The sequence below is a fragment of the Sphaerulina musiva genome (assembly GCF_000320565.1).
Source record: "Sphaerulina musiva SO2202 unplaced genomic scaffold SEPMUscaffold_2, whole genome shotgun sequence".
In the NCBI taxonomy this organism is placed as follows: Eukaryota; Fungi; Ascomycota; class Dothideomycetes; order Mycosphaerellales; family Mycosphaerellaceae; genus Sphaerulina; species Sphaerulina musiva.
In genome coordinates, this window is record NW_016017384.1 from 167,263 (window position 1) to 180,400 (window position 13,138).

At 53.7% G+C, this 13,138-nt stretch overlaps 4 protein-coding genes across 4 annotated transcripts; 3 read left to right on the forward strand and 1 right to left on the reverse strand.

Annotated features, from left to right (window-relative positions):
* Positions 1-516: 516 nt before the first annotated feature.
* Positions 517-6,649, forward strand: SEPMUDRAFT_146932 (glycosyltransferase family 2 protein). The gene is made up of 3 exons (XM_016903970.1): positions 517-1,080; positions 1,158-4,769; positions 4,830-6,649. The coding sequence occupies exons 1-3, from the start codon at positions 764-766 to the stop codon at positions 6,199-6,201; spliced, it is 5,301 nt and encodes a 1,766-aa protein (XP_016763023.1). The 5' UTR covers positions 517-763; the 3' UTR covers positions 6,202-6,649.
* Positions 6,650-7,153: 504 nt separating this feature from the next.
* On the reverse strand, positions 7,154-10,342 carry SEPMUDRAFT_153854 (uncharacterized protein). Its single transcript, XM_016907533.1, has 3 exons — positions 10,144-10,342; positions 8,289-10,065; positions 7,154-8,227 (listed from the first exon to the last, which is right to left on the reverse strand). The coding sequence occupies exons 1-3, from the start codon at positions 10,186-10,188 to the stop codon at positions 7,440-7,442; spliced, it is 2,610 nt and encodes an 869-aa protein (XP_016763024.1). The 5' UTR covers positions 10,189-10,342; the 3' UTR covers positions 7,154-7,439.
* A 737-nt stretch (positions 10,343-11,079) lies between these two features.
* Positions 11,080-12,030, forward strand: SEPMUDRAFT_28678 (uncharacterized protein; the record flags this gene model as incomplete). The annotated part of the gene is made up of 2 exons (XM_016908443.1): positions 11,080-11,380; positions 11,480-12,030. Coding segments are annotated over 2 exons (852 nt in total), but the record flags the coding sequence as incomplete, so codon positions are not given.
* A 472-nt stretch (positions 12,031-12,502) lies between these two features.
* On the forward strand, positions 12,503-13,063 carry SEPMUDRAFT_28030 (acyl-CoA N-acyltransferase; the record flags this gene model as incomplete). The annotated part of the gene is made up of 1 exon (XM_016908438.1): positions 12,503-13,063. A coding segment is annotated over one exon (561 nt), but the record flags the coding sequence as incomplete, so codon positions are not given.
* Positions 13,064-13,138: the final 75 nt, after the last annotated feature.

Consider the following 13,138-nt stretch of genomic DNA (forward strand, 5'->3'; position numbering starts at 1 on the left):
GCTATTCGCCATGTTTCGCCACCGCCGTCTGGTCAAACCTGGCCTGTTTCCTGTATCGATGGAGTTGAATACGAGCATGGACGCCAGACGACGACGACGACGATGACGACTGGCGTAGGATACCTAATGAGTGAGAATGAGAGCATGCGGGTGGATGACAGCCGTTGTAATGAAGCATATGTCACAGTGTCATCGATCTTGGGTATGGACGATGTTGTCGTCCCGAATTGAAACACATTTCTGCTGAGAGTTTGCGATGCTTATTGCAGTGCCGTCTCCATTCAGCCTAGCGGCCTGACCTGCCCCTTGTTATGCCGTGTCTCTAGCGTGCTGAGGTAATCCACTCGTCCACTCTGGTGTCCACGTTCGATCGCGCCCATTCAGGGAGGACTGTGTGTGGATTACTGTGGATGCTTCAGCTTCTCGCCAGACGCTCTGCTACCTGGGCTTCCGCTTCGTGAAACCGACATACCCATTCTTCTCCACGAACCATCTGTATCTGTATCTGTATCAACAACACACATTCGCTTGGCCGATGATTCACACTCGCTTCTGAGCAATCGATCTTCCGAGTCTCACAATCCGCCGTATTCCGAGGACGACGCCTGAAAGGACAGGACAGGAAAAGACGACACAACACAGGACGGGACGGGACAGTGCTCGAGAGCTCGAGACCAGCGCCTCCTCACGAGGCAACAATCGAAAGCAGTAGCGGTTCACGAACCTGAAAGAGCCCCCTGGTGGGCATACACATTCCTCCGCGATGGCGCAGCATGGCTACCGCATGTCCACCTATTCGAATGCTTCGTCGGCAGTCCACGGGCGGACCAACACGATGCAGCAGAACCAGACTTCATCGCAGGTCTCAACCACAACCCTGCTCAACACTCTCCACGGCTGCTTCAAGGAGGGCACGCCATATGCATTGGAGGCCAGTACGAGCTTGGTGGTCAACACATGGGTGACGGGATGCAGCACCGGCCCGGATGGCAGATATGGCGGCACTGTCGATTCTGATTTGGCACGCAGAGCCTGGGAGCACGCTCGGAGGAGAGCAGAAGATGCGTGTATTGTACTCGGGTACGTATCAGCAGTGGGGAGAGCCCACGAGGAGAAGAAGAAGAACTGGTGGCAAGATGTGCTAACCCATACCACAGCTCACTCCATCAGTCTACACCATCTCTATTCGCTCCATTCGCCTCAGCCCTCCCACTGAGTGTACCGGGCACCTTCTACACCGCACTCGACGCATTAAAGCCGTTCCTGCGCACAGTCACGCCATTCAATCCCTCGCTACCCCGATACTCCGCCCTCTCCGCCAACTTCACTCTGGCCCTGACGGGTGAGATCACCGGTGCCATCATTAGCTTGTCACAGTCAGGCATCGACACCCAGGCCGGTCTGGTCAATGTGCCAGCAGAGCCTGGATACAGGGCATTCGATGTCTTTTACTACCTCTTACATGCCCAGTCAGAGCAAGAGCGGGAGGCTCTGAGTCTGAGGCAGCCACACGAATACGCCCTGCTGAACAAGACGGGCACCTACAGTGCTCCATCCTTCCTCCCTACTGCCGACGATGCAGCAGCAGCGGAGGACTTTCGAGAGTCGCTCAAGGCGATTGGTATCAAGGGCAAGAGCCTCCGCTCCCTGCTCGCTGTACTGTCTGCCGTTCTTCGGCTGGGCGACGGCACGGGATATCTCATCGAGCAGGACGAGTTGATCACAGTGTGCGAAGAAGTTGCCGGCTTGCTAGATATCGATGAGGACATTCTTCTCAAGCGATGCGTCACTGAAGAGCGTGAAGTTCTCATTGGCGCACTCTACGAAGCACTGGTAGACTGGGTCATCTTGCAAGCCAACAATTCCATTCGAAGTGACATTCAGACTGGACGAGCGATTGGATCCAGCAGTGGCAGTGACAATGGTATTCTGACGCCGCCCAGTGCAGATGATATCGACAGTGTCAGCATCACTCTCATCGAGATTCCTAGCCAGACTTTAGGCAAGGCTGTGAGCTTGAAGACTGTATTCGACGATCGGGTTGGCATCAACTTGGAGATGAAGGAGGATGGCTTGATGATAGAGTCCACCGGCGCTTCCGTCATCAAAGAGATGGATCTCGCTGTCCAGCAATCGGAGGCAGATCTGAACATTGATGGACCCGCGCAACGAGAACGCGATGTGGCATGGGACCGTCGGCAGGGCGTTCTCGAGAAAGTTGGCGTCGAAAGTGAAGACGATAGCTTTTTACGCCAGATCCTGTACCCCGTTACTGGACACGGCATATCCCTCGGCACCACCGGACGATTCAATCTCATGAACACTCTGGGTAGCAGCAGAGTTTGGTTCCAGCTGTGCTTGCACCCCAGCGATGATCGTCCGGAGCGCTTTGCCAATGTAGCACCGGGTAGTGTGACATGGTCTGCAGGAAGTGTGTCGAGTCAGATTCGTAAGTGGCGGTTGGCCGAGTGGGCAAACTACCGAAACAAACAGCTCGACTTCACTGCGGACTTTGACGTGGAAGAGTTTGTCGATCGCTATCGCCGTCTTGGATGCCAGGATGGCAGAGAGGGAGTGGAGAGCTGGATCATGGAACGCGGCTGGAGTAATGGCGAGGTCATGGTTGGACACGAACGTATCTGGATGCGCGAGAATGCATACTGGGAAGCGGAAAGCATGCTTGATATGAAGCCAACAGATGATATGTCGGGTTCTGGCATGCTCGGTGGCATGGTCGGCGCAGCTCGCGTGGAAGGCTACAACAGCCCGGCTCCAGGCACGGAGAACGGCGGCTTCTACAATGAATCCCGCGACACTATGCACGGTCGTAACCCTAGCCAAGTGGCACCGAGCAGGATGGGCGCCAAATCCCTGGCGCCGACCGCAGCGCCCACGATGCGCAGTGCCAGCGGCGGTGACTATGGTCTCGGGTTCAAGGGAGACGACAAACGCAACTACATCGGCTTCGAAGGCGAGATTGATGCCGAACAGGCCGCTGGCAAAGAGCTCGTCGTCCAGAAGATCACCAAGGCTCGAAAGATCTGGGTCGCCATTGTCTGGGCTCTCACATGGTGGGTCCCTTCGTTCTTGCTCAGCGCCATTGGCCGCATGAAGCGTAGGGACATCAGGCAAGCCTGGAGGGAGAAGCTTGCTTTGGTGATGCTGATCGCAATCATGAACGCGACGGTCGTCTTCTACATCATCGCTTTTGGCAAGTTGCTCTGTCCGAATCGAGACAAGGTATGGAATACCAAGGAAGTGTCCTACCACCAGGGAGATACCGACTTTTATGTGTCCTTCCGCGGCGGCGTATACGATCTGTCCAAGTTCTACAAGCTCCAGCACTCGGACACGAACATCGAGACCACAAAAGATAATATGCAGCCGTTCGCGGGCACGGATGTGACGGAGTACATCGTGCCGCCACTCACGGTCGCCTGTCCTGGTCTGGTCACCTCGAACACGATCCAACTCCAGAGCAACAACACCCTGATTTACCCCAATGCTCAACACACTTCCGGTCCCCAGTTTCAGCCGGACAGGACCTCGAAACTCAACAGCATCAATTGGTACGTGGACGACTTTTTACCACGTATGAAGGAATACTACAAGGGCAAGCTGGTGTACAAGAAGTCTACCGTGAGCAAAGACGGCGAGCTCAACAGCCGCAAGTGGGTCATTATTGACAATAAGATCTACGACCTGACGAATTACTTTTACACTCTGGATCGCCAGAACAATCTTCCCAGCTACAGCTTTCTCCCCGAGGATGTGACGACCCTTGTGACCAACAATCCTGGTGGCGATATTACCGATGATTGGAACAAGAACCTCAACTTCACCACCCGCGAAAACAGCATGAACTGCCTCAACAATATGTTCTACATTGGCGAAACAGATTTCCGCGGGTCTGCCAAATGTCAGGTCAACAATTACATTTTGCTAGGATTTACCATCATCTTGTGCGCTGTGATTCTGGTCAAATTCTTGGCAGCACTGCAGCTGGGTTCGAAGAAGCGGCCGTCTCAACAAGACAAGTTCGTCATCTGCCAGGTCCCAGCCTATACCGAGGGTGAAGATTCGCTCCGGAAAGGCCTGGACTCGCTCACTGCTCTGGCTTACGACAACAAGAGAAAGCTCATCTGTGTGATTTGTGATGGAATGATTGTCGGAGGTGGCAACGACCGCCCTACCCCCAAAATCGTGCTGGATATCCTGGGCGTCGACCCCAAAATCGATCCTCCTGCGTTGCCATTCAAATCGCTGGGTCTGGGAGGCGAACAGCTCAATTATGGCAAAGTCTACTCCGGTCTGTACGAGTACGAAGGCAATGTGGTCCCGTACATTGTCGTCGTCAAGGTCGGCAAGGAATCTGAGCAGCAAAAGTCCAAGCCTGGTAACCGTGGTAAGCGTGATTCGCAAATCTTGCTCATGAGCTTCTTGAACCGCGTCCATCATCGCAGCGCCATGAATCCGCTGGAACTCGAGATGTTTCATCAGATCAACAACATCATTGGTGTTGACCCGGAGCTGTACGAATACTTGTTCATGGTTGACGCCGATACCAAGGTGAAGGAAGACTCCCTGAACCGATTGGTCTCCGCTTGTGCCAATGACGCGAAGATCGCCGGTATCTGTGGTGAGACGTCGTTGGAGAACGAAGAACGGTCGTGGTGGACTATGATTCAGGTGTACGAGTACTACATTTCTCATCATCTGGCTAAGGCCTTCGAGAGTTTGTTCGGCAGTGTGACCTGTTTGCCTGGATGGTAAGTGTTGCCCGTATTGGCGCTAATCTATTGGAATCATGCTAACATACTACTGCCCAGTTTCTGCATGTACCGATTACGCACCTCCGACAAAGGGCGACCCCTCATCATTGCGGACAAAATCATTACGGAGTACGCGGACAACAACATTGACACCCTACACAAGAAGAACCTGTTGTCACTCGGTGAGGATCGTTACCTGACGACCATTATGTGCAAGCACTTCCCCTCCATGTCGTACAAATTCCTTCCGGATGCGTATGCTCTCACGGAAGCACCAGCCCAATGGAGCGTCCTGCTTTCCCAACGTCGTCGCTGGATTAACTCGACGATTCACAACTTGGCTGAGATGCTGCAAGTCGACCTCTGCGGATTCTGCTGCTTCAGCATGAGATTCGTGGTGTTCATTGATCTCTTTGGTACCGTCATCCTGCCCGCTACCTGTGCTTACTTGGTCTATCTCGTCTATACTGTGGCTTCGGGAACGGGACAATTCCCGCTGATCTCCATCATTATGCTTGCCGCTGTGTACGGTCTACAGGCCATCATCTTCTTGATCAAGCGACAATGGCAGCACATTGGTTGGATGATTATTTACATCATGGCTTATCCGATCTGGTCGTTCATCCTGCCCGTATACTCCTTTTGGAAGCAGGATGACTTCTCGTGGGGTAACACGCGTGTTGTCGTGGGAGAGAAGGGTGACCGTAGGCTCATTGCAGTCGATGACGAAGGCTTTGACCCTCGTAGCATTCCTCTTCAGCGCTGGGATGACTATGCCACTGCCAACAACCTGCCCGGACGCCGTGCGATGATGGAAGAGAAGGACATGCAAATGTACGACGGCGGCTATGAAATGGATGACATGCGTTCGGTCTATTCGAGCGCCAAGCCGGCTTCGACTGTCCTGGCTGGATTCCCGCAACATCAATCCTTCATGCCGCCGCAATCGCCAGGGCCGTACAGCGGCATGATGGGCCGGCAATCGACCTTCTCGCAAATGACTGGACGCTACCACGATCAGCCCAGCCCTCACGAGTCGCAACAACGACTCATGTCGATGGGCGGAATGAGCAACCAGTACAGGCCGCAGTATAGCCCACAACATCAGTCCACTGACAATCTGCTTGGGGGTATGCAGTCCCCTCCACTGTACCAGAATCGTGCTCGCTCACCACTCGGAGGCGGGCCGCAGTATGGTAGCCGACCTGGCAGCACACACCCCGTGTCGTTGCATGGCTTCCAAACCCAAGGACCCGCCAATGATGCCATCACGATGGCGATTCGGGAATGCTTGAACGAGGTCGACTTGGACAGCGTCACGAAGAAGCAATTGAAAGCACTTGCTGAACAGAAGTTGCAATGTCAATTGGTTGGGGAGAAGAGAGCTTTCCTCGATGCACAAATTGATATAGAACTCGCGTCTATGTAGGCACCAGCCTTGGGGCGCGTGTTCCAATGGTCCACCCAGATGGAATCTTGGAGGGGCACGGGAATCTTATCGTATGTTGACTGGTGCTAGGAGCTCGGGACGAACTGGTGCATTGGAGGTGTTGGACGATGATGTGTGGTCAATCTTTTCCTATTTATGGGGAGATCAGCGGAGTGATGGGCGAGGATGATTATTTAATCGAACATTTGAGGAGCAGGGAAAAGAGAAGAGAAGTAAAAGAAAGTACAGAACGACTCACTGAAGTGATCAGTGTTTACCACAGTATTGTGAAACATCACAGGGGAGGGAAAGAATATTGTCACTCCTTTTTTTGGGTGCTGCTGAAGATTTGGTAGGAGGGAAAGTAAGGGAAACAGAGCCTCCCTTGATAACACACATATGTTAATTTAATGAAACGCCTCGGACGAATATCAAAACCAAAAAGTACAACAAACGCAGCGACTTTTTTTTGGTGTCATTCTCTCTTTATTACCTGGTATCTTCTCTACTCCTAGGAGGTGAGGTGCAGGACTGGACTGGACTAAACTGAATGATGCCTCCCTCTCCCTTCTCTTTTCCTTTTCTTCCAATTTCAACACAAGACCAAAAGTCTACTACGACCGGTACGATATTAGCTTTGGAGAAGGGATGTCTTATCTTATGCTGCAGTAACAATGACAACAACAGCAACAACAGCAACAACAGCAACAACAGCAACAACAGCAACAACAGCAACAACAGCAACAACAGCAACAACAGCAACAGTAAGGTAATAACTCCTTACATCTTACACCAGAGTGAGGGAGGGAAGGGGGGCAAGGCTTTGCTTTGGTTTGGTTTAGTTTGGTTCTTTGTGCGGTCATTCATGATTGTAAGGCAAGTCAAGGCAAGCAAGTCAAGGCAAGCAAGTCAAGGCAAGCAAGTCAAAAACGTACTCACCTGGTAGGTTTGAGTTGTTGTTATCTTTTTACTTTTTTCCTTCTTTTTTCTTTTTGTTATTGTTTAATTTCTGAGATCACATCACGATTTGACTTCAGCCTTGGATTCTGTACAGAGAAGGAGAGAAAGAGAGAGTTTCAACACGACGCACATACGTCAGGATACACTTATATACGTGCAGTCCAAACAAAACAGCCCCAGGAAGCCTCCAACGCCACGCTGCTGCTCGTCTTTACGAGTAGAAAAAAGGACAACGACAACGACAACGACAGCAACAAGAAGAAGATTCAGCATACTGATCATGCCTGACGACTTCTCGCACCAGCGGCAGCAGCAGCCCTGATAGCAGCCTGCGAAGCCAGCCGGTCCTGATGTGCTCGTTCTGCAGCAGCACTGACAGTCGGATTGATCATCAGTCGTACACCATCCTCTTGCTGCTCCATTTCCCTGCTGCCGCCATCAGTCTTGCGTAGAAACTCTCTCACCCGACCAACATCGGATTCGCCGAGACCGCCTCGTTCACTCTCGACAGCCGCGACGAGAGCGGGAAGAGCTTCGTCGAGTTTTTCTTCGGGGACACCTGTACAAAGCGCGACGACTTTTCGATAGAGACCCTCTAGTTCTGTGGACCTGGCCCGCAATTGATCTGCTTGCGATTGTAGTTTGGCATTTGACTTCGTATACGCGTTCAAGCGAGCTCTGATCAGGTGTGGTGCAGGGAGACTCGACGTGATGAGTTTTCGTTGATGGGCATCCATTCGTGTGCTGTTGAGATTGTCGTTCAAATCTGTAAGCCAGTCGGGTTCGAGATCGATTTCGGATGTGGGAGTCTGTGACTTTCTGCGATTTTGCATCTTCTTGTTCGCAGCCTTCTTCTTTTCAATCTCTCTGCGCAGATTGGCAATCTTCGCTCTTCGCTCTGCGCGCAACCGCACGCGGTCTTTGAGCTCTTGCAGCTTTTCCAAATCAGACTTTTGCATTGCGCTCAGCTCACGGATCCGCTCATTAAGCCGATCAATCGCTTCCGTCTTCGAACGCAAAAGCTCTTTGTGAGAGGCAAGATTTTGCGTAAGCATGGATGTCATAGCTACAGTCTAGTGTCAGTTAGGCTCGGTTCTTCATGAAGGAATAAGCAGGTGGATACACACAAGCAATGACTTCCTGCCCCAAAACCTCCGCCTGGCTCGTCGGTGCGCCACAGGAGGGCTCGCCATCGGTGTCAGCAGCTGCTAGACCTGGGTAGGATGGTGGATGGGACTGTGAGCTGGCCGGAGCAGGCCCAGCGGCAAAGCGAGGATGCTCGCCAGGCCCAAGCCCTACACCAAAGTCTTTCGCTGATATGCCTTTGCGATTCGGCATACCGGGGTCCGCGTGGATTTCGAGTAGCTGCTGAATGATACTTCGGTTCCCGATTCTCGCAACCAGATTGAGGGCGGTATTGCCCGCCTTGTCTTGCGCGTTGACAATCTGGGACAGGAAGCGCACCAAGCTGATTGGTCCCCTCAATTCCGATGGTCTCTCGGTGTCCTGACTGGAGGCACTTTCGCCATTGGTTTGTTGGTGGGTCGCTTGCGCCGCTGCCAGTGCTACGACGCTCGATGCTCCCTGAGGCCCCGTGGCAGTATCTGACTTGGTGCCAATCCTCACAAGAAACTCCAGAAGCGCCTCCAGATAGTACTTACTGCTCGGTGCACGTCCTTTGATACCTGATGAGACAGCAATGTGATGCAAAAGGGTGCGACCCTGGAGGTCGCGAACCTCGATCAGGGGCCCGAGTACGTCGAGTATGTCAGGAAAGCAAGAAAGCTCCCATGAATTGTTGACCAGCACCGCGCTGATAAGAGGCGACTGTCCCGCTGCATTACCTCGCCATATGCTCGCGCCCTTTTGTATGAGCAGTTTGAGGAGAGGCACCTTCGCCAGCGTTGCCGCCCAATGCAGGGCGTTATTGGCCGCAGCGTCGAGGGGCATGTTGAGATCATCGTTCGAAAGCTGCAGCAGTGCAGGATGCGAGGCGTAATCCGTACGTCCTTGCTCCGCAAATAGGTCGAGGATCAAGTTCATCTTTTCCTGGTCACGTTCCGTGGCGGGACTGGGCAGAGGAGGCAATGCAATAGGCTCGCCATGTGCGTTCACAGACTCCTGCATGAGCTTCTGCTCGTAGAAGCTCATGTTGGGCTCGGTCGGCGTGGTCGACCGCATGGATACATCATGTGGGAGATTGGGAGGGCCCATGTCTTGGTTTTGACTGTCAGGTCGCATTCGTTTCCGGGGCGGTTCGCCGTTGGTCTGTGAATTGTTGAAGCCAGAGTAGTCCAGTTTGTGGTCCACATCGGATGCCGCACTTTGCTGGCTATTCGAGGGCTCTCGTAGCGACTGGCGCATATTCGACGGTCGAGGCGTGCTTGTATTTCTCGGCGCAGGCGAGTTGAGTCTCGCAGCCTTGTTCATGGCAGCCAAGGCCACGCTAGTGGTCGGGGAGATGCTGGAGAAGAAGGTGCCATTGGCGGCGGATTGGCCGTTCGGTCTCTGGTCGAGGCTCGAGTTGGTGTAAAACTTCTTCCGTTGCGCAGCCATGGCCTGCTCTTTGGTCGGGGTGTCCTGCGCGCCCTGGCCTTGAGATCCATCGGCAGATACATCATACTCCAAGAGGGGTCGGAGGACATCTTCGACGCCATATTGGCGGCAGAATTCACGACCCCGGCGATAGCTGATCCAGGTGCCTTGATACTTGCCATAGCCACCCTGCACTTTCTCGTGCTCGCCCGTGAGGACTTCTTTCTCGAGGACCTTGGTGCGCTTTCCCTTATCGACGCCCGCGACCTTGAGGATCTGTGTCGCATTGAGCCATCCGTCACTGCGACGGCGCATGACAGCGACCCCGCTGACTTCCATTTCGTAGACGGACACGCCCGAGTAGGCAGCCTGTTGGATAGCAAGGTGGTTAGGAACATCTCGATTCACACTGGTCTCGGCGCATTTTCTCTTTCACCATGAACGTACAGTATATATCTGCGGCTTCTCATCGTACTGGCGCATGTGGCTCATGGCGCCGTCGCCAAAGCTCCTCGCGTATCCCGGGTTGCTCACGGGGCCATTGGGAAAGCTCTGCGCATATGAGGCCGGGGCGGGTTGCGCGTGAGTCTGCTGTTGCTGGCTGCTATCGAAGCTCGAGTTGTAGCCGTGGTGCGCGCCATACGAGGCTTGGCTGTTGTTGCTGGACTGTTGGTGCTGCTGCTGTGGCGGCGGTGGTGACTGGTGGGCCATAGCGAAAGAGTGGTTGGAGGGAGGCATGGCGGCGGTGGAGGGGAGGGCGCATGCAAGGGAGGGACATGCAGGACCGAAGAGCTACGGCATGTAGGTGGGCGGTAGGCGGTAGGCGGTAGGTCGGGTGCTATGTGCGGCGGTGGTGGTGAGGGACACCTCAATCAGGTCAGGTATGCAAATGTCATGTATGAAGCTCGAGCGGTAAATGCGATAGCGACGTCGTTCTTCAGTCGGGAGTAGGGAACGTGACTGCAAGCAAGTGACGCGTGGAGACGCGAAAAGGACATGATCCGAGCGTTTCGTTTTCTCGGCGTCCGGATTACCTAGGCTAACTTACCTAAGCCGTTTAAGAAATCCATTGCCGTGTGTACAGGTACCTGGAAGATACATCAACTCCTCTTTCTACGCAGACCTGTTCCTGATGACATGACCCTCGGTCTTAAGCCCCGACGCACGCTGGTCCTGGGCACTCATGGACCACCGGAATGGCTGTCGGGGAGTGTATCACGACGGAGGACTCGTTCCCCATGGGAAACCAATGATGGTATTGCTGCAGCGCGAGTGAAGGTGAAGGAGAAGGAGAAGAGGAGCATCGTTCTGAAAAGGGGCAGCCAGATACTCTTCTCGTGGGGAAGCCATGGACAGCTGAGTACAGCCTCTCGAAGCCGAGTGAGATCGTTGTTACGGGAGGCCAGCTACCTCCCTGATCCCAATGCCCGACTGTTCATCCGCGCCAAAGTTCTGGGCCAGACTAGGAAAAATGCCTTTCGCATACGGCAGCATCGTGACAACCCCACGTCGGTTGCGGAGTGGACGAAACTTGCTCTTCAACAAGCGAACAAAGCGCTGAACCAACTGCGCCGAGCCAATGAAGGCGAGCGGAGCCGATTGCTTCGCGTGCTGTTGATGACTTATGGCAGGATTGGAAGCAGACGGTATGAGCTGTTAAAGCCACTCTACCAGACCGACAGGAGTGTGATACATGATTTGATGGAACCCTCTTCTACAAAGTCACCACGGAGCGAATCGCCAGCGACTGGTACCGAAGACTATGATGCTCTGGATGGGCCAGAAGTCGACGGCGCCTCCACGGAGAACAGCAGCAGCGGCGGCGGCAGCCTCGACGGCGGTGACGATCTGCCAGCATTGACCCCCGAGATCTATGCTTTGGCCAAGTCTCAAAAGCAGGCCAATCCTCCGACACACACGCGCAAGAATCCACGGCATTTGGAGCCCATCATACCGGCAACCAACAATCGAATGCTTCCCATGCCCAAGAAGCGAATCAAGAATATGCATCGGAAATGGTACGCGGACTTCCTCAATCGACTACTCCCTCCACTGCCCACGAAGGAATGGCAACAGCTTCGAGACTGGTCCCAGGGCCACAATCTCCCCGACCTGGTTATACCTCGCCGCAATGCCTCCGAGCGACTTCACTTTGGGAAATACAGCGCGCTTGAGGCTACCGTACTGCAAGGCCGAATCGACAATGCAGTATACGGCAATCGGGAGGCGCACGAAATCACGCCTCGATACATGCAACGCCTGTGGGCGACGGTGTTCTCCATCAGCCCGTATATGGTGTATAATGACGAGACGAAGGAGTGGCGTGTGCTGTGGGGTCATCATGAACTCGCCACGTCGATGTTGGTCATGGCACAGGAATTCATCGACGATTGTCTACACCTCAAGTCAACAGGTCCTCGTAGATTCGAAGATTCGAGTCGTTTCCTCGATCATATACGGACAGTGCGAGTCTCTCCACTGCGCAACTTCCGTAAGGTAGAGGAATGACTGGATACTAAGGAAAGTTGCATCTCTCCGACAGTACTCCGACACTCCGATAGGACACCTTGAAACCACCTCACTTTACCTTGCAGACAGGTCCATAAAGAGAAAGCCACCGCCAACCTCACAACCTACAAATAATGTTTTCCTGCAGAACCACAGCCACCTGCAAACTCCATCATTACAACATGGCTGACCAAGTTTCCGTCACTCACGCTACCCGAGAAGGTCAGCTCTACCTTTACCTATCTCCTCCAATTCTCACCCCCATTTTCCCACCGAACCCTGACCTGATCGCAACGCAGATGTTCCCGAAATCCTCGCCATGATCCAGGGACTCGCAGACTACGAGAGCGCGTCCAGCAAAGTAGAAGCGACGGAAGAGTCCCTCCTCCAAACCCTCATCTTCGCCACACCTGCAACCGATATATCCTCCACCTCGACAGCATCACCAACAACAACAACAACAACAACAACAATAGAACACGCGTCACCAGGCTATGCGAAAACCCTCCTTCTCCGCCTTCCCACCAGCCTATCCGAATCCGACCGAGCTGCCAACTTCACGCCGGGCGCTGTAGCGGGCATGGCAATGTATTTCAACAACTATAGCACCTGGCGTAGCAAACCGGGCGTCTACCTCGAAGATCTCTTCGTGAAACCACAATATCGCAAGAGGGGCTATGGCAAGGCATTGATACAGGCATTGGCACAGGAAGTGGTGAGGATTGGCGGTGGACGACTGGAGTGGAGTTGCCTGAAATCGAATACTGCGAGTTTGGCCTTTTACAAGTCCTTGGGGGCCGAGCAGATGGTGGACTGGGTACAATTGAGGGTCGATGGAGAGAGGTTAGAGCGTCTTGCTAGTGCTGCTCCTGCTGGTGGTGTGAAGGGTGTGAAGAGTGAAAATGGTGTAAAGAGTGTGAATGGAGTCAATGGA